This window comes from Trichosurus vulpecula, chromosome 2, assembly GCF_011100635.1.
Source record: "Trichosurus vulpecula isolate mTriVul1 chromosome 2, mTriVul1.pri, whole genome shotgun sequence".
In the NCBI taxonomy this organism is placed as follows: Eukaryota; Metazoa; Chordata; class Mammalia; order Diprotodontia; family Phalangeridae; genus Trichosurus; species Trichosurus vulpecula.
This window is the reverse complement of record NC_050574.1, coordinates 145971669-145993126: the sequence shown is the minus strand read 5'-3', so window position 1 is coordinate 145993126 and position 21458 is coordinate 145971669. Positions and strand designations below refer to the sequence as shown.

The 21458-nt window shown below is 38.8% G+C and overlaps 1 protein-coding gene across 1 annotated transcript in view; it reads right to left on the bottom strand.

Moving 5' to 3' along the window:
* The window catches only part of MMP20 (matrix metallopeptidase 20), a 55941-nt gene extending 35166 nt beyond the window's left edge, over window positions 1–20775 (bottom strand). Inside the window, exons 1-6 of the mRNA XM_036745336.1 lie at window positions 20650–20775; window positions 12032–12279; window positions 6898–7046; window positions 5534–5659; window positions 2965–3126; window positions 2112–2253 (exon numbers count right to left, since the gene is read on the bottom strand). Of these exons, the coding sequence (XP_036601231.1) occupies window positions 2112–2253; window positions 2965–3126; window positions 5534–5659; window positions 6898–7046; window positions 12032–12279; window positions 20650–20775 (953 nt within the window). The remainder of the gene's footprint in view (window positions 1–2111; window positions 2254–2964; window positions 3127–5533; window positions 5660–6897; window positions 7047–12031; window positions 12280–20649) is intronic.
* Between the last annotated feature and the right edge of the window lie 683 nt (window positions 20776–21458).

The following is a 21458-nucleotide window of genomic DNA, read 5'->3' as shown; positions in this document are numbered from 1 at the left end:
TCCAACAGCCCTTTTGTGATGTTTCAGAAATATTTCCCAGTGCTTTTCATCTCTTCCCTCGTCTCCTCTATGACACCATCCTCCTTGGTTCTTCTACTCTGACATCTCTTCAGTCTCCTTTTCTGTATCATTCTCCTATATAGGCATCTAGGCCTCTGCCCTTAGCCTTCTCTGTCTCTGTCTCTCTCTGTCTTTGTCTATCTGTCTCTGTCTCTCTCTCTATCTCTCTGTCTCTCTCTGTCTCTGTCTCTCTCTCTATCTCTCTGTCTCTCTCTGTCTCTGTCTCTCTGTCTCCCTCTCTCTCTTTCTCTCTCTCTGCCATCTTATTCATGTTAGCCTGTAGGCAACATAGAGGAATAAATAGGAGTGGAGAGAAAATTGGCCTTGGAGCCAGGAAGATTAGAGTTCAGTTTCTGCCTCTGACACATTCTCATTGTGCGGCTCTGATCAAGTCACTTAACTTTTCCAATCTCCAGGCAGCTCTCTAAGACTATAAATTGCAGAGAAGGTGAGTCCTCACCTGAGTAACTCCCATACCAATGAAGTCACAGCTGCAGTTCCCTTGCCTCTAATTATCACTACCACTAAAATGACCCTCAAGACTGTCAGTCTTTCTGTCTGTCTCTGTCACTCTCTCTGTCTCTCTCTCCCCTGCCCCATCTCTTCAGTTCCACATTTACAAATGCCTTATCTCCACCTGGAGCTGTCATTGGCACTACAAATCAGCATTTCCTCTTCCCCCCTACATGAGGCCATCTTCCCAATTTCAATTCAACAAGTGCTTGTTAATTGCCCACTATATGTAAAGCATCATGCTAAGCATTGAGACAAAGATGAAAAACAGAGAAAACCCCTTACATTCAATATTGTATATAAAAATATCACACAAATGACTAGTAGGTCTTTACAGTGTTTGCATTTTGAAAAGATAATCATGATTCTGATTTAGATATCTGCATTTCCTTACAACAACCCTAAGACATAATTAGTGTGTTATTTACCCCATCTTACAAATGAATAAACTGCGTCCCTAAGAGGCAAATGCCTCACTGAAGGTGACAGGATTTGCCTGAGAGATTATACAACTACAAGGTCGTAAAGTTAATATAATAAAAAGTAACATTTATATAATAATTACTATGTGCCAGGTACTGTGCTAAGCACTTTACAATTATTTCATTTGAACCTCATAATAACCCTGGGAGGTAGGTGCTATTATTTCCATTTTCCAGATGAGGAAACTGAGGCAAACAGTGGTTAAATGATTTGTCCAGGGTCACATGGCAAGTAAGTGGCTGAAGCCAGATTTGAACTTAGACCCTCCTGATTCTAAGTCTGGCACTCTATTCCACTGCACTACCTGGTTGCTTACATGACTAGTAATCAGATGACCTTTGCTCAAATCTGATTTCTGACATTTAGTACTTACGTGGCTTATAAGTCACTTAATGTCCCCAGGAATCAAGGTTTTTCATTTGTAAAATAAATCAGTAGACTAGATGACTTGTAACATTCCGGTGTCTGGCATATTGTAGGTATACATATATATTATATATAATATACTACATGCTATATATTATTATGTATGTATGTTATATATAATAAATACATACTACATATTATATATACCATAGTATATATATGTGTATATATATATATATATAATAAATGCTTATGATTGATTAATCTCTTCCTACTCTAAATCTATGCTCTCATGACTCTGGAGTTTTCCTTAAGGAAACTCCTCTCCTCAGTTATTTCTGCTTTTCTCAATTTCATCCCTTATGAACCCCCAGGATCAGGTTCTCTAAAAGCAGACTTTCAAGATAATTATATTTAGGATGTATGTGTGTGTGTGTGTGTGTGTGTGTGTGTGTGTGTATGTGTGTGTGTGTAAAGGGGGAAAGGCAGAGAGAGATAGAGTAGAATGGGAGAGTTCAATGGTCATTGATGTGCCAGTGCCAGGGTATGTGTGAATCATTTGTCAGTATGGCTGTTAGGTAGGTGGCTGCCTGAAATAATGATGTTTCTTCTCTTTTCCAACTGATGTGGATCCCTGCAACCATGCAGGAACCTGGTATATTTTGATGTTGGGTACATATTCAGCTTACCTGTCTTTGAAAAACAGTAATTCCTTCCCTAGCATTGTCACGGCATCAAAGGATGAGGTGGAGTCACAGATATCAGGGTCTGATGGCTTGTGAGGAGGGCCATTGGGTACATTGGGTCTTTCAGTGACTGCTCTGCGAGGTCCTAGAAGTCAAAAACAAAGTTGGCAAAATAGACTTTTTTAAAAGTCCCCTATGTCCTTTGGTTGCAGATATTCAGGATACTTCTTCATCCTTTAAGGATTGCCTTCTTTTTGGAGCCTTACTCATTTTAAAGGTGGAGAAATTGAGGCTCAGACTTTTTCAAAGTCATGGAGTTAGTTGGGGACACCAGCAGGGAGTAGAACTCAGAGAAGAGGTCTTGATTCCCAGTCATAGGCTCTATTTCAATCTATTATAATGGAGGCTTGTCTATTCTGCTATGGAGAATCAGAGGTAGAGCTGTCATTAATTGCTCTTCCAAATACCCTTATTTTCTTCTTTGCACTTGGGCATTTGGAAGAAATGCAAGCTCACTCAGGTAGGTTTCTGAACATGACTATAGAGTATCCATCTTAACTCAGGAGGTGAGTCCTGATCTAAGATCCAAGGGAAACTAAGTCTTCTCTCTTCATCTCTACCCTGTCATAGTCTAATGTGCTTTGGAGAAAACTCTCAACTCTAATTCCAAATCTAAGAGGACAAGGGTGTTTGCATAACTGCGGAAATAAAATGTGACTGGGATAAGGTTAAGCTTAAGTAATCTCTACTTAAGTAGCCATTGTCAAAGCTTAAAAACCTGTAGCTGTTGGAAATCAAATATTATTCCTGCTTCACTCCTCTATGCTTAGCTATTAGATGAGTTTAGGCTTTATACCATATAATGCCTGGATCCCTTTCACATCATCCTTGGGGAGGCGGAATCCATAGGGATGTTGGTACTTGTAAGTTGGATACATCAGTGCTGAGGGGTCACTAGAATGGGCCAATCCCAATGCATGGCCAAATTCATGGGCAGCGACAGTGAATAAATTGAATCCTAAACAACACAGGAGGAATAAGATTAGTGTGGAAATAGATTTATAATTTCATCATCATCATCATCATAACAATAATAGGCAATTATATAACATTTTAAGATTTGTGAAGCACTTTAAGCATTATCTTATTATCTCATTTTCATCATCCCTTTATGCTGGGGAATTAAGATCAAACATAATGTATTTCTCATTGATAATTGTGCAACCAACTTGTTTACTTAGAAGTTTGTTATCATAGATCATGAATTATTCAGAAACTATACTTTTCCTGTGTCATTAAAAACAATTCCACTTTTATCAAAAAGAGGCCAGTATAATGTTTGGCTTATGTCTCTTTCCCTACATTTGTACAAATGGGGTCACTAAAGGAAGATGAAAGTTGACTAATGAAGAACATTGGGTGGAAATTACAGTATAATGGCTACATGTGGAAAAAACGTCCTAATAATTAGAGCTACTCAAAAGTAGGATGAGCGACTTTTGGTGGTAGTGAGTTCCCTGTCACTGAAATTCATTAGATGATCATTTGTTGGGGGATGTTTCAGTCAGGATTCCAAATTTGGGTAGGAAATTGGTCCAAATAACCCCTGAGATCTCTATGGTCCTCGTTTGCTTAGACTTAGTTACTGGCCTCCTGTCTTGTTCACTGTGACCAAGCCCCATTTTGAACTCCAGTTCCAGCAACTATGTCCCTATGTCTTCCCCTGTATAAGCTCCTGCCTTGTTACCCTGTCCTATTCCCCATATCTTCCAAAGAAGAGACTGGACAACTTCTAGTAAACCATAGATGGTTATCCATGGTCAGATTCTCTACATGCCAACTGTCTGCTTTGTCTGTGCCTTCTCCTATCAGGCTGCCCAGGCTGTGTTCTGAGATAAGCTCCTGTTGTCCTCCACTAGAACTCGCAGATACTGACTGTTAACCCATCTAGACCTCTGTAGCGGGATGTTGCCATATTCTCTTGATGCTCCACTCATCAGCTCAGAGTCTCTTCTAGACCCACTAAAACTTTTCTGAACCACTTGACTCACCCTATCAAGACTCTAATTTCCAGGTTCCAATAATTCCCCATCTGGTCCAATCTGTCAACGTGCAATAAGTAAGTCCTGGTACTGACAGATAAGGGGCAGAGAGAGGAGCTAGGATTCAGATTAGTTAATTTTGCTAGTTATTTGTTTTCTGAGCAGGGCATATAATTTCATCCTATGATTTCATCATTTCAACTCCTGGTGTGGAAATTGCCTCTACCAATGCCTGCTGGTAACCTGCTTGCAACCAAGAGAGTTGTCCAGATCACTAAAAGGTTAAGTGACTTGCCCAGGGTCGCATAGTAGCTTATTGACTCTAAGAAAGCCTTTCTAACAACCAAGCCACACTCTAACCACTAAGCCATTTTCTCATGCTGTTTACAGTTATTGCCTACTAAGTGATTTAATGAAGTAGGACACTAAAGTCAACAGAAAAGTAAGATGGACAGTGGGATCTATGAATTTCCCTATACCTTTTAGCTCTCTCTTAGAATAAGCACTTGGCCAGCTTCTTATTATCCACACACATTCGATCCACATTCTATCTGGAAGAGCTGCATGCCATCCCAAAGCCTTTTCTTCCAGACACTTTAGAGAAAACCCTTCCCTTTCTAAACACTGTGTGTTCCTTTAAAGAGTCAAATAGGTATCCTTCCCTTCTCCTTTTTTATTATTTATTCAGAATAGAAACTCCTTCATGGCAAGGAATAGGTAAGGGTGTGTGTGTGTGTGTGCACGCACGTGTGTGTATGTGTGTGTGCGTGTGCGTGTGTGTGTGTGTGTGTATGAATGCCTTGCCTTTCTTTTTGGTTTGGACTTGTGATTCATGGGTATAGGGAACTCCAGGTGAGGACAACCCTCTACCAGTGTAGATAAGCAGCTGTTTTTCAACTCATAGAGAGCTTCCCGGAGCACTAGGGCTTTCAGGGACTTGCCCAGCATGACACAACCAGCAGATGATAGGAGTAGAACTTGAATCCAGGTCTTTCTTCCTGACTCTGAGGCCTGTTCTCTATCCATTACTCCACACTGCCTTCCTTGTGCACAGGAGGCACTGAATAAATGTTTGTTGATTTGAGTTGAATTGCTCGCAGGTGACAATGACTGGAGAAGAGACCTTGTTGCTGCTTCTTTCTAATAGAATATGTGGATTATGCTGAAGTGAAACAGACCAAACAGGGATTCAGCAGCACAGCGGAGGGCAGAGCTTTCCCCTTATGGGGTTGAATGACCTTTGTGATTTTTGGCTTACTTGTTTTCCTTAGCCTGGTCCCCTAGTTAAAGGGTGGCTTGGACCGTTGAGCCACAGGGTTTCATGTTGGAGGCCCAGGAGAAGGTACAATATTTTCCAGGTTATGGTGAATTGTGCATATATACCATTCGTTCCCATAGTCCACTTCTCAGCATTGTCGAAATGAGTGTCTCCTCCCAGGCCTTCTCCAGGGGCAAATGCATGGGCCAGAGTCCCTCGAGGACCATCAAATGGGTACGAATCCCCATGATCTACCAACAAACATGGGAAAGAAACCAACAAAATTTAGTATGACTTTCCTCGGTTTCAGTTAAACACGTTCCACCCAAACCATGGCCATATATCCTGATAAAAGAGAAACATTGCATATTGCATAAATCGTATTTTAGTACAAAAGACACTAGATGGAGTGATAAAGAAGAGTTAGACCATATCAAAAAAGAGTATAATAAGCTTTATACTCTCTGTCTTTTTGGTAAGGAAAAGCTTCTTGAGTGTTCGAGGGGAAGCAAAAAGAATTAGGATCGGCAGTGCATTCTTGGTGGTTCCCACTACGAGCCAAACCAATATCCATGGTCAATTCTAGGAGTTTTAGACTAGGCCAATTTCTCACTCCGTGTCTTAGAATCCCTAGTTTCCTTCAAAGATCAAGCACCACCTTCTATATCAGGCCTATCCTGATCCCACCAGCTGTTTGAGCCTTTCCCTCTATTCTTTCCTCTACTTTTCTCCAGTTAGAGTTAATTAAAATGAGCAGCCTTATAGGCAAAAGAAGTCATGAAAGAGCTTCTTCTTGAGGGGCACATATGGAAGGGAAGTAGGAAGTCTTGGCCTTAATGATTTGTAGTAGTAATAGTGATGGCGAACCTTGAGGAATCGCTATAAGTATTTGAGTCTAAGCTCTTCCTTGAGCACTGGTTAGCACAATATTGTCTTTTTCTTGCTTGCCTGCCTTGCCTAAGTCACTGCCTGGAAGAAGTGCATGGCCCATGGAAATCACATTGTTAATGTACCCTGGGAATGGCTTTCCTCCATCCTAGAAATGAACACACTGAAGGCCATTCAGCTCTGAGTCAGCAAGAGGGTGAGAGGGAGAGAGGCAGTGGGAAAGAAAGAAGCAGGAATAAAAAGGAGGTAGCAATTCACTGTTCAGGTATAGTAGTTTCTATGTAAAAGGAAGAATAAAATCAAGCAGATCTTAATCAGATACAAAGGTCAAAAATAAGCATTAAAATGAGACAGTAAACGATCTCTCTGACATCAGTTTGGTGGCCCAGAATTTTCTGAGAAATGTTTCAGTTGTAACTTCCAGTCCAGCTAGTGCAGAGACAGCAACTATGGTGCCTTTTGTTCTAACCTGGGTCTCTGTGCATCAAGCCCCATTATAGACAGATCACACTGATTGATTGCATCCAAAGTCACACAGCACTGTGTGTGGTGATAGCATTGGTGTGCTGGCTATGCACAGAGCATAAGAAGGATACGTTACCTCCAATTTCAAATGAGATCATGATATCTGCTTCTCCTGTGTCTTGTCTAACAAAATTCAGAGGGACGGCATTGCTCCAAGCCTGTAAGGCCATGTCTACTGCCTTGTCAACCTCAGCATGGCTCATTGAGGATGTGTATTTTGAGACTCTGTACAAATAGAAAGAGAATGTTTTCCATTTTGTGAAACTGAGAATCCTATTTTTAATTAAAAAAAAACTTGTCCAAACCTTTTAAGAAAGCAATCTTATTTATTGATTAAATAAAATATTCTAGAAAGCATGCAGACTAAAGTGGAGAATTGAGGCAAAAATTGAGAAAATTTAGGGTTTAAAATATTCTTCCCTAATTTGATGACTGTAAATACTTGCCTACAATTTCTTGGAAATAAAGGAAAGAAGCAATTGTAGATTGCACGGTGAGCATCCTCAAACAAAGAGATGGGGAATTGGAAGCCTTCGACTAATATTCTAATGGAAAACAATGTGGGCTGAGATCATAGGATTTAGAGTTGGAAGGGCACTTAGTTCAATCTCCTCATTTTACAGATGAGAAAAAATGAGAAGCAGGGCAACATGCTTATGTGAATGTTTATCTCCGAAAAGAGCCCAAGCTGAAGGGGATTTTGATCTAGATTGAAAAAAAACCGGTCTCTCATCTCCAGGGTCAGGGGAAGGGAAAGAAAAAAAAGAAAAAAATTTACACGATAATTTTATTATATATTTAAAAGGAATAGCAAGTTGTACATAATAGATTTGCATTCACAGGCAATCCTCTTTTTTTATTATACTATGTTATGGAAATGCTTGTTTTATTCCATAAATTAAATAAACAACAACAAAAAAATGGACCAGATGAGCTAATGACACTAATAGGTAAAATTGTGTAGAGCTAAGGGAACTTTTTTTAAGAACAGTAGTAGGTGGAGAAAGGAGTAATGAGACTTCAGGAGCCAGAGTAGAATGACTGCTAGAAGCAACCTTTTTGTTTGCATATTTCCAAATTGCTTTCCAAAATGGTTATTTTGATGCATAGCTCTACCAACCTTCTCCTGGTTCACTATTTTCTCTCCACATGAATTATTCCCACCTTTCGTCATCTTTGCCAATTTGCTCGGTGTGAGGTGAAACTTCAGGGTTGTTTTGATTTGCATTTATCTTACTATTAGTGATTTGGAGCATTTTTCCATGTGACTAGTAATAGTTTGTAATTCTCTTGGGTACTGTTTCTTCAAATCCTTTGATCACTTATTTATGAGGAATGGCTTTAGGTCATATATATATATGATATACATATATGCATATATTTGGATATTTTCTATATTTGTCTACATATCTTAGACACAAAATACTTATGTGAGAAATCTGATAGAATTTTTTTTCCCATTTGACTGCTTTGCTTCTCAGAAGCTTTTCAGTTACTTGTAATTAAAGTTATCTGTTTTATCTTTCGTAATTTCTTCTACTTCTTATTTGGTTAAGAATACATCTTTATATAGCTGTGAGAGGTGTATGATCTACTCCTCTTTCATTTTTAATGGTATGACCTTTAATATTTTATTAAGGTCATGTATTTATTTTGAATTTATTGTGGAATATGGTGTAAGGTATTGGTCTAAGCCTAATTTCTGCCAGGCTGCTTTTTAGTTTTTCTAGAAGTTTTTTTTTTATCAAATTCTAAGTTCTTTCCTAAATAGTTTATATTTTTCTGGTTTATCGAATGTCGGATTGTTGAATTCTATTATTTATGATTCTCTCTTGTCTAGGCTGTTTTATTAATCCACTTCTCCAATTTTTAATTAGCACCAAATGGTTTAGACGATTGCTGCTTTATAACACAGCTCAAGGTCAGGAAGTTTGATTCCCCCTTTCATTCCTCTTTTTTTCATTATTTCCCTTAATATTCTAGATCTTTTATTGTTTTATCAAGTTCTGTAAATTATCTTTTTGAAAATTTGATTGGTATAGCATTGAAATTATAAATTATCATTGGTAGTATTATTATTTTTATTATATTGATATAGCCCAGCTACAAGCACTGAATAATCCTCCAGCTATTTAAGCAACACTTTGCAATTGAATCTATACAAGTATTTTGTGTGCTTCGGTAGATCAATCCCCCACTATTTTGTGCATATTGTTATTTTGAATAGGGATTTCCCCCTCTATTATTGTCTTTTTGATTTTGTTATTATAAAGAAATGATGTAGATTTCTGAAAGTTTCTTTTGTAGCTGAAATAAAACAATACGTCATCAACAAATATGGATAGTCTTATCTCCTTTTTTTGGCCTATCCTTATGCCTTATGACTATTGCTGACATTTTTAGCACTATATCAAATGATAGGGAGGAGAGTAGACATCTTTGCTCAACTTCTATATTTACTGAGAAAGCTTCTAGTTTCTCTCCATTCTATGTGATGTTTGCTTTTGGTTTTAGATACTTTTCAGGAGATTAAAAAGGTCCTTCTATGACTATACTTTGTAGGGATTTTAGCATAAATGAGTGTTGTTCTTTGTCAAAGATTTATTTGCATCTATTGAGATGATTATATAATTTTAGATGCTGTTATTGCTATTATTATTCCTTTATAGAGTCTCATGCATCTATCCTTTTTCCCTTCACATAGCCACCAAGCTAGTTCAGATTGTCGTCAACTCTTTAAAATTGTTTTTTCAACTAATACTCAAATCTTTTGTCTTTCTCAATGAAAACAAAACAAAACAAAACAACATCCTGAACCATTTCAATGGTCTTCCAGTTGGTGTCTGTACCTTGATTCTCTTCCCTCTCCAATTTGTCTTCCACACAATTTCCCAAGTGGTATTTCCAAAATATTAGTCTAACCATGCCTCTCCCCTTCTCAATGAACTCTAGCTTGCCATTGCCTCTGTGATCAAATACAAGCCTGCTCTCTTTGGCATGTAATATCCTTCACAATCTGGCTACAATATGCCTTTCCAGGATTACTAAACATACTCCCTTTTACACCTTCTATGGTCTAGCCACTGTATCCCCTCTCCTTTAACACTACCACCATCCCAGCCCAGGCCTTCATCACCTCATGCCTAATCTATTGCAATATTGATGGTTGGTATTGCTGTTTGTCTCTTCCTACTCCAGTCCATCTTCCCCTCAGCTATCAGATGAGGGGATGTGTGGAGGGAGTAAGCATTTATATAGCATCTGTTACACGTCAGGCACTGTATCTTCAAACAGGAGCTGGATGACTACTTGTCTCACTTATTATAGTAAGAATGACTTTCAGGAATGGATTAGACTAATGACCACAGAGGTTCCTTCCACTGTGAAATTCTGTGATTCTGTGAGATCCAATAGGGACAAGATGAAGAATCACTCTGAGTTTAGTTAATTCAGGCAACATTTATTAAGTGTCTATTATGGTACCTAGCAAATAAATTAATTAATAAAGAAGACAGTCCTTGACCTCAAGGAGCTTACATGGGGTGTGTGTATAGGAAGTAGGGGACCACTTAAATCTAACTAGGGACTACCCTTGCTCCTGGAGATGGGGTTTGGGGGGAGGATCACTTCGTCTTGTGGGAAATACTTCATACATTTGAAAATCAAAAGGTTTTCTTTTTATTTGTTGTTCCAGATTATCTGTGGCCTAGACCAGGGGTGGGGAACCTGCAGCCTTGAGGCCACATGTGGCCCTCTACATCCTTAAGTGAGGCCCTTGACTGGATCCAAAATTCATGGAACAAATCCCCTTAATAAGAGGATTTGTTCTGTAAAACCTGGACTCAGTCAAAAGGCCTCACTGAAGGACCTAGAAGGCCACAAGTGGCCCCAAGGCCACAGGTTCCCCACTCCTGGCCTAGACCCTTTGCTGCACATTTATAGTTATAGTCATTCTAAGGCATAGTTTATTCTAAGAAAACAACATGGAAACCGCTTCAAAAAGACTCCCATAAATAATCCTTATTTTACCCTCATCTGTTGTACAAGACTCAGCATTCCTTGCTCCTAAGTCTCCCCAGCAGCTATCTAGTCCAACCTGAAAAAAGCTCCCTACAAAATAATTTCCAATAGGGTCATCCAGCCTTTGCTTGAAGACCTCTACAGAGCAGAACCTCATACTCTCCGAACTAAAAAAAAATTTTTTTTGATCTTCTCATTGAGGCAGTGGATATAGAGCTGGGCCTGGAGTGAGGAAGACCTGAGTAAAAATCCAGCTTCAAATTCTTATTAGCTGTGTGACTCTGGGCAAGTCACTTAACGTCAGTATTCTCATCTGTAAAATGAGGATAATAAATAATACCAACCTCTCAGGTTTCTCTTGAGGATCAAATGAAATAGTATTTAGAAGGTGTTTAAGAAGGTGCCTAGCTCAAAGCAGGCACTTAATAAATGCTTAATCTCTCCTTTCTGACTCTTAACTTAATCCAGACCTCTTTCCACCACAAACCTGGCTAAAATTTTATCCAGTGAAATCTATTATCTATTTTCAGAGCTCCGCCTGCTGGATGTACATAGTCATAGCACTTTACTGGCCACCTAGAAAAATACCTTGATTAGCCACCATATCACCAGGCATGTTGAACTGTTATTCCAAGGGTTTCTAGAAGAGGTAAGTTTTATCATATCCTCAAATTTTTTAAAATCAAAGGTTCTAAAAAACGAAATGCCAGGCACCATCATTTAATCATTTGATTCAAAGATTCCTTTTCCCTTTTCCATGTTTATATGCGTTGATCCCACCTGGCTGTATTGCCTGCCTAGTGTCACGGTCATCCTGAGAATGTTTTCTCCTAAAGCCAGCCTGTTTTTGATGACAGTTGGAATGATACAGAATAAAGAGTGTAGGATTGGGAACCAATGGGCCTGAGTTTGAATCCTGAGCTCTGCTGTTTCCTAAGTATATCATTATAGACAAGTCACTAACCTCTGAGCCTCAGTTTCCTTATCTGTAAAGTGATGAAGGTGGACCAGATGACTTCTAAGGCTATTTTAATTTATTGTCTATGATGTCATGATATTTAAAGATTTCCATCCCCTCTCATACTCTTGTGTACCCTTAAAAATAATGCACGGCATGCTTATGCCTCAGATTATCAAAGAAACATCAAAAAACATATTGCTCTCTGATTCTTGAAAAACTATCTCATTACCTGTATGTCAAAATGTTTTTTTTCCACTTGGGTTCACCAGGGAACAGACGATAATCTGCGATATCAGGAACCCCACATCGAGGTCTCTTCATCATCTTCATAGTAGAATAATCCAATTTCCCAGTGACCTGGAGGCCGAGGAATGCCTGCATTTCTTTAATTTTCCTTTCCATGGTGTTCCGTCCTTTTACAACCATCTCCCCCATCTGGTGTCCTCCTTTCTTTGTGTAATATCTGTCAAGGTAGGCCTATAAGGAAGAGGTAGGCAAGTGTTTCTTTAATATGAACATTTACAGCATATGCTCTATGAAATTAGAAGAGCACTTTGAGGTTAGAAGTAATTTTTAGTGAAATATCAATTGACCTTTATAGCTCTTACCATTATACTGTGAGTTCCTTGAGAACAGAGGCTTTTTTTGGTCTTTCTTTTTACCCCCAGTACTTACGTAGTGCCTGTCCATAGTAGGTGCTTAATAAATGCTAGTTAATCCATAACTGTTTGCAAAATACTTTACATACATGATGTCATATGTTCCCTGCCCTAGCACTTTGAGATACTTTACAGATCTATTTTTACAGATAAGGCAACTTCAACTAGTGTCAGAGACAGGATTTGAACCCAAGTCTACCAGATCCCATGCAAGTCTAGCACACTACCCACTATGACACCCTCCCTTTCTGTGAAATAAAACATGGATGGATACTTTGGTATTGCCTCTTTATTTGTCATTAATATTAATAGCTTACACTTGTATAGGACTTTGCAGTTTATAAAGTGCTTTCCTGTGTGTTATCGCATTTGGTCTTCTTGACCCTGTATGACATAGTGCAGATAAAATTGTGCCCATTGAATAGACGAAGTTCAGCGAGAATCAATGACTTACCCAACCAAGATTGCTCATCCAGTAAGTATGAAACTAGCTATCAAATCCAGACCTTCAAACCCCCAAGCTTACTGTCCTTCTATACAGTTATAGAAGTACTGCACTTCTTTAAAAATATTTATTTTATTCTGAACTTAAGAAGTTCAAGCATTTCCATGATATAGAATAATAGGAAAAAAGACGATTGCATATGAAACTGCAAACTATTATGCATAGCTTGCTATTTCTTTTAAATATATAATAAAGTTATCATGTAACTTTCTTTTTTTCCTTTTTTTCTTCCATTCTCCCCACCCCCAGATGGCTACCATTAGACATAAATGTGTGCGCGCGCGCGCGTGTGTGTGTGTGTGTGTGAGTGCATGTGTGTGTGTGTGTGTGTGTGTGTGTGTGTGTGCATAAAATCATTCTATACATACTTCTAGTTTTCAGTCCCCAACTGATGAATGGCCAAAGAATAAGAACTTGTTTTTTTAATTTACAGAAAGAAAAAATCTATGCGGTGTTACTGAAAAAAGAGCCTTTATAACAACAGTGGAATTTTCTAAAGACTTGAAAATGGGTGTTACACTGAAGGCAGTGGAAAGGCTTGTCATGAGTATGAGTCATTGTAACACATTGACAATAGGGATTATAAAGGATAGATGGTATAAAGGATGTCATCAAAGAAATATATGAGTCAAAAATACTCATACGCACAAAAGGACTCAAAAGGTTGGCTGGTGATGTGGTCAGAGGGAAGGATAACCTGTGGATAGCTCATGTACTCTGCTGAGATTGTCAAGACTGCAAGAGAAAGTGAAGAGGGTCTCCAGCATGTTGGATCAGACATTTTGTAGTGAATTTATAGAAGATCATAAAAAATTCATCCTGGACACAGCTACATAAGTAGACTAGAAGTTCTTCTGGAGGAATTGCCTACATCAAGGATGTAAAGAAGAAAGAATTACTTTTTAAAGTGGAAAAAGTTAAATTTAGGGCTCTTATAGAAAAGTCGTAGAGTAAGACAAATGTCTAAGTGGAGATATTTATCAAAATGTGTACATTCAGTGATCCACCTGGCCTTTGTGAAGTCTTATGAGCCTACTACTTAATATAACAATGAAAAGTATGATATTCTTACAGGTGGGATCATAGATTTAGAACTAGGAGGAATCTTAGAGGTAAACCAGTCTAGTCCCATCATTTTAGCTGAGGAAGGCCCATTGGATTAAGTGCCTTGTGTGCTCAAGGTCACATGCAGAAAATGATAAAGGTAATATTTAAACTTATGTCTTCTGACTCCAGAGTCAGGTGGCAGCACTCTGTGGCAGCACTCTGAAATTAATTTAAATGTTACTGGATAGTGGATTGAGTATAAATTAACTTAAAATTACCTGACCTTTGAAAGAGTATTGCTCTATTGTGGGGAGAAAAGTAATCAGGATTTGTATAGAACTCTCTAATGTCCCTATTTACAAGGGTGGACTAGTGGAAATAACATTGGATTTGTAGTTTATGGATATGGGTTCAAATGCTGCCTCTGCTACATTGAATTAAGTTATTTATGCTTATGACATGGCGACGTGGAGGTATGACTAAATGAGGCTGAGGGTTTCTCTTCTACCAAAAAAAAAATCCATGATTAAATCAGATATTTGTTCTCTTCAGTAGAGAGACACAGCTCATGTGGGCCAAGGAACATTGAATGGGTTTATTAAAAAAAACTCACCCACAAGGCTATTATTTTACAAAGGATCTATGATTTCTGTAATTTTTTTAATGGTAGAGAACTCCTGCAGGGGAAGTCCTTTCCTCAGTGCAGATTACAAACCCTTGGCGACCTGGTAAACAAGTGTCAGGCAGTGTGTCTAAATGGCCTGCCCCGAATCACATGGCTGGTAACAATCAGAGTCCAGACTGGAAATTGTTTTGCTGATTCCAAGTTCACAGCTTTGCTGCTTCTATTCTATAAGCTTTATCATCTTGTATATATTATATGCAATATAGATACAATATATCTTGTATATATTAGATACAATATATCTTGTATATATTATAAACTATCATCTTGTATGTCTTCTATTATGCTTAAGGTGACAGCATGTGGGGTGCTGTGTTCAGGTTTCAGGACACAAGGATACACGTTAGATGTTTTGCTACTATTCAAAGAATCACAAAACTTTAGAGTTGGAAGCAATCTGAATATGAACAAAACTCCTTTCTAGGATATCCCCAACACATGAAGGAAAGAAAGGAAGCAAGCGGGGGCAGCTAGGTGGTGCAGTGAGTAGAGCACGGGTCCTGGAGTCAGGAGGACCTGAGTTCAAATCGGCCTCAGACACTTGACACACTAGCTGTGTGACCTTGGGCAAGTCACTTAACCCCAATTGCCCTGCCTCCTCTCCTCCAAAAAAAGAGGAGACAAGCATTTATTAAGCACCTACCATGTGCTAGGTACCGTGCTAAGCACTTTGCAAAAATTGTCTCATTTAATCCTTGCAAAAACCCTGGAAGGTAGGTACTATCATTAACTCCATTTTATAGATGAAGAAACTAGGGAAGACAGAGATTTGGTGATTTGTCCAAGGTCACACAGCTAAGGCTGAATTTGAACTCAGGTCTTCCTGACTCTAGGTCCAGTGCTCTATCCACTGCACCACCCAGCTGCTTCTAGGTGGTCATCTAGGCTTTGCTTGAGGATCTCAAGCAAGCGAGAAAATGCTACTCCCCTAAGCAGCTTATTCTACTTTTGATTAGATTTATTTGCTGTAGAGTTTTTCTGACACTGAGCCTGAATCAACCTCTCCATAAATCCCATCCATTGTTCCTAGTTCTCCCCTCTGAGGCTATGCAGAACAAGTGCAATCTCTCTTCCAATTGACAGCTCTCTGGTAAAAGACTTTCTTTGCTCCCTCAGTCTTGTACTTCCACAATTGATTTTATGAACACAGTCATGAGGCTACATTTATCTTCATTAAATTTCATTTCATGTTTGACTCACTGTTCTAACCCATTAAAATCTTTTTGGATCTTCTTTTTTTTGAGGCAGCTAGGTGGTGCAGGGGGTAGAGTGCCTAGTCAGGAGCTGTTGATGGTGTTGTTCAGTTGTTTAGTCGTGTCTGACTCTTTGAGACTCTGTGGGCCGTAGTGTGTCAGTACTGTCTGTGGGGTTTTCTTGGCAAAGACACTGGAGTGATTTGCCATTTCCTTTTCCAGTGGGTTAGGCAAACAGAGGTTAGGTGACTTGCCTGGGGTCACACAGCTAGTAAATGTCTGAGGCTGGAATTTTGAACTCAGGTCTTTCTGCCTCCAGGCCCAGTGCTCTATCCACTGAGCCACCTAGCTGCCTAGAGCCAGGAATTCCTGAGTTCAAATCCAGCCTCAGATTCTTACTACTTGTATGTGCGTGAACCTAGGCAAATCACTTAATCTCACTTTCTTCATTTGTAATAATAGAACCTATGTCTCAGGGTTGTTGTTAGGATTGAATGAGATAATATTTGTGCTAGATAAGTGCTAGCTATTGTTATTATGCTGGATTTGCCACCCACATTGTGTTAGATACCCTTTCCAGCTTTGTGTCATCCACAAATTTGATGTGCCTGCCATCTTGACCTTTATCCAAGTCATCAATAAAAATGTTAAATAGCATAGAATCAGCCAAGATCCCTGGGCTAGTCCACTATAGACCACATTCCCAGTGGACATGGGACTATTAACGACTACTTTAGAGTGTTTCTCCGATCTACCATTCGAGTGACTGTATCAGAGAATGAAGTGAGGTTGATCTGACATGACTTATCCAAGTTGTCCTTGAATAGCAAAGCACCACTTCCTCTGGTGGATATGTTTACTAACTATTTCCTCTTATAATACATTCTAGAATTTTGCAAGGAGTTAAAGGCAATCTCACACTGGTCTACAATTTGTGAAAGTCTCCATTCTCTTCCCTCTTTTGAAATTTTGGACAATATATGAATTTCTTGAGTCCTGCAGAACCATGTGATTTTTTTTTAATTTTTAAAAGTTTTTTTTAATGATGAATTTAACAATCATTAACAAACAGAGACATCCCAATATATTTTATATGGAAACATAAACTTTTGCTACAATTTGTTTTTAAAGACATTAATAATAAGGCAATAATATAATAGTCTTGTTTATATCTCCTTATGAACTTCTTTTTGTTTTCTCCTGTGTATTTTTGTTTTGGTCTTTTGGTTGGGGGGAAGGCAAGGCAATTGGGGTTAAGTAACTTGCCCAAGGTCACACAGCTAGGACATGTGTCAAGTGTCTGAGGCCGGATTTGAACTCAGGTCCTCCTGACTCCAGAGCCGGTGCTCTACTCATTGTACCATCTACTGCTCTCCTGTATATTTTTAAAAAGGTCTTATTGATGCTCCTTTTAAAAATCTCACTTTTCGCTAAATCCCTCCCCCATCCCTTTCAAAAAAGAAAGAAAATCTTGTGCTTGCTATATATATGTAGTGGGGTAGGGTCTGGAGATATGATTCCATTGGTTTGGAGAACTCCCAGATGAGGACACTCCCTTGACCAACAGAACTTTCTCTAGAGTAGCCTAAAAAATGGATTCAAGTGACTTGCCCAGATTGATATGGCTTGTATGTGTTTGATGTGGAACACGAACCCTGGTTTTTTCCGGCTCTTGGGCCAGTTCGCTGTATGGATTCCACTCTACCTTTCTAACAAATACACATAGTCAAGCAAAACAAATCAACACATGGGCCATCTCTAAAAAAAATGTATATTTCATTCTGTACTTCTATTTCATATCTTCCCTGCCAAGAGGTGAGAAGCATGCTTCTCCCTCAGTCTTCTGAAGTCATGACTGGTCTCTGCATCTCCATGATCTTTCAAAAGACATTCACAGTTGCTCAGCAATCACATCTGCCACTTCTCTCAGGATACACTGGATTGTAGTTCATCTGGGTCTGGTGACTTAAACTCATCAAAGGTAGTTAGGTACTCTATTATCTCCCCACTTATCTTGGGTTTTACCTTTTTTTCTATCCTTTCTAGTTGAAAGATCATTCTCTGTGGCAAATAAAACAGTATAAAATGAAAGTTAACAGCTCTGTTTCTCTGTGTTCTTGGAACTAAAGTGAGGAGTAGATGTGTGCTGGAGCCAATTCAAACTGGCTAGCAAGAGCATATGGGTAAGTTTTCAGTGTGAGAATTGACATCTTAGACTTTGGAACATGTTACAAATTAGGGCTTAATTTATAGTCATTGATTGTTTATACTTAATAAAGTGATGTAGAAAATGTTAAAAACACATATTAAATGTATATATTTAATATGTATACTTTTTTCTTCTCCTTGTAGAGCTGGTTGTTAAACATTTTTTTTACCAGCACAACCTTGACTGGAAGGCATAGGACGCCTGATTCAGCTCCCACATTTTATAGAGGAAAAAACGGAGTTAAATGACTGGACTGCAGTCCATTCTGAATAGCAATTCTTTCCTTTCTTATGTCTTCTTTTCCCTTATAGAGCTAGATGCTCCTGCATCTTTAAGAAAAGATACTCTCCAGGACCACAGCGGGTAGAGACATATTGGGAATGATATTGGGGTAGCTGTGTTCAGGATAGAGAGGTTTCTGGCAGTCATAGTGTTGTACCTTCTAAAAATGCCAGCAGCATTGCCTTCTGAGGAGGTATGGCCACAGTCAGCGCTTATCCTTTGGGAAAAGTTGAAAGTGCTATATGAATGTGAAGTATTATTATTATTTTGATGTAATTCAATATAATTTCCAAAATTGACAAACATTTATTAAAAATCTCCTACATTCAAGGTGCTCTCCTACTTGCTGGAGATATAAAGACAAAACTGGTAGCTACTTTCATTCCAATTCTACAGGTGGGACACATTTGCATTTGCATAAGGTAGGGTTCAAGGAATATTGAGGATGAGAGATGGCAAAAAATTGGGTGGGGAAGGATCAGAAAAATTTTTTAGGAGGAGGTGACACTTGAACTGATCTTTGAGGGAAAAGAATGACAACAGCAACACCAACAAATACACCAATAATAAACAAAACATTTCTATAGAATCTTAATGTTTGCAAAATGCCTTACAAATATCTAATTTTAGCCCCACAACAACCCTGGATGGTAGGTCTATTATTATCATTCCCATTTTATAGAAGAGGAAACTGAGGCAAACAGAGGTTAAATGACTTGCCCAGGGTCATAGCTACTAAGTATCTAGGGCTAGATTTGAAGTCAAGTCTTCCTGATTCCAAGTCCAGCACTCTAGAGGTGAGGAGGGAGTGCATTCCAGCCATGGGAGATGGGTTGGTGTAAATAACACAGGTAGTTGTTAAGATGGAATATCAAGTTCTGGGAGCAGCTACTGGTCCAATTTGGCTAGAATGTAGAGTAGTACATGAGGGAGAGTAGTATGAAATGAGGCTTGAGAGACAGGTGGGAGCCAAACTATAGAGGTTCCTAAATGCCAGGCTAAATAGGTTCTCATGCTTGCCATAGACAAGGAGGAACTACTCAAGGTTTTTGAGTAAGTGACATAGTTACATGTGCTTCTTAGGAAAATTTTTTGGCATTTATGTGGAGATTGAATTGGATGGAGAGAATACTGGTAACCAGGAGACCAATTAGGAGACTGTTTTAATAGTACAGAGAGGATATGTTAAGAGCATGAACTTGTCAAAAGCACAAGAGATATACGAGATCATGGAGGTGTGACCTGGAGGACACCTGGAAGAGAACGGTGTCATAGGAGTAAAGAGAAAAGAGCTCCTGGGAAGAAGGTAGGGTAGGTGTCAAAAGTACCAAAAATTGTGGAGATGTCAAAGAGAATGAGAACCAAGTGAATATTCTAAGATGTAGCAGTTAAGAGACCATCAGTAATCTTACTATCAATATTATACATTGTGTAATGTTTATCATCTGCTTGCATGATACCACTTGAGGTGCTGAGATACTGAAATAAATAAGATGTGGTTGTATTCGTGGAGCTTACCTGCTAGTAGGGGAACTTAAAGTAGGTACGCTCATAAAGTATAATACAAGATTAAATGTGGAGTGCTAGAGGAATTCAGAGGAGGGAGAGACCACTTCCACTTGGGAGCTTCTTGGAGAAGGTGACATTTGACCAGGACTTGAAATAAGTTAGGAGTTAGACAAATAGAACAATAGGGACAGGCATTCCACAGAAAGGAAGAGTCATGAATAAAGGCAGAGAGTATATTCAAGTAATATGCGTTAGTCCCATTTTCCTAGACTGAAGGGCAAGTAAAATATTGAGATAGACTGGGGATAAATTGTGGAAGGCCTTGAATGCTAAACAAAATTGAGTATACTATTTCCAATTGAAAGTATCTTTTAATAGAAAGGGAAATGGAAAGAAGCCTGAAGGCACTGGTGACATGGAAGGGTGCACCACAGAGGGGTTTAATGGCATTGAAAGTAATGGGGCCAGGCATTAAAGACAAAAAAAAAATTACTTACTTTGCAATCTTATGGAAGGCTGAACTATCTACAAAATATTGACTCATTCATTCACTTGTTCATTTGACAGCTATTCATTGAGTATCTACTGACTGCAATGTTTCAACCACTGAGAAAAAACACAGACTAGGGTCTATAATTTCAAGAACAGCTGCTCCAAATAGTCTAGAAGTTATGAACAATGAATGCGGATTTCCACCTGTATTCTCTTTACAATCTCTCTAATTTTACAGATATAAGAATGTGCAGAGTTTCACTAACCTGTGCAATGTAATAGTCCCTCCTTGTTGACCTGGCAGGGGATGCAAATAAGGCCGAGGCAACAGCTGACAATTTCAAAGCAGTGATCAGGAGAAAAGAAAGGCCAGATGCCTGTAGTATCTTCATCTCCTTTAAGCTGGTTTAGAAAGTCTATCAGTCAGTGTGTCAGCAGCAGATAGTACACGTTTGCACTTCGACCTTGTGAAGCTTTTATAAAGCCAAACAGGTCTGTGAACTCCGGGCCAAGATGATTCATGTCTCAGAAGGTAATTATACAGCTGTTTTGTTTATCTTTGATGAAGGGGTATCACAATGGTTCACAAGTTTCAGGAAAAGCTTCATTCTTGGTGACTTGGAAAAGTCATAGAAAGGAAAACAAATATTCCTTATGAGTGATGAAAACCTAGTACAAATGACAAGAACTCAGTTAACTAGGACCCAATAAATGTTTCTTTGGGCTTCAGTATTCTCTTCTATAAAATGAAGGGGATAAATCAAAATAAACAGAATGTCTCTTCTAGCCCTAACATTCTCTAAGTCTAGGACTAAACCTAAAATCCATTGAAATTTTTCATTCCCCTCTTTTTCTAGGAACAACAACAGAATGACAGGCTCCTGGCCAGGCATGGAGTGGACCTAAGAAAGGGTAGTAAGAATGTACTTGTCCAGGGTCTTACAAAGCTGGTTAGAAAGTCTTTAAACTGAAAAGGAAGGTGTGAGCACGAAGAGAGGGGGACTGTTTAAATATCCGCCATGCTAGATACTATAGCTACAAGATAGGAAGAAACATGGTAATAGAGAAACCCAGA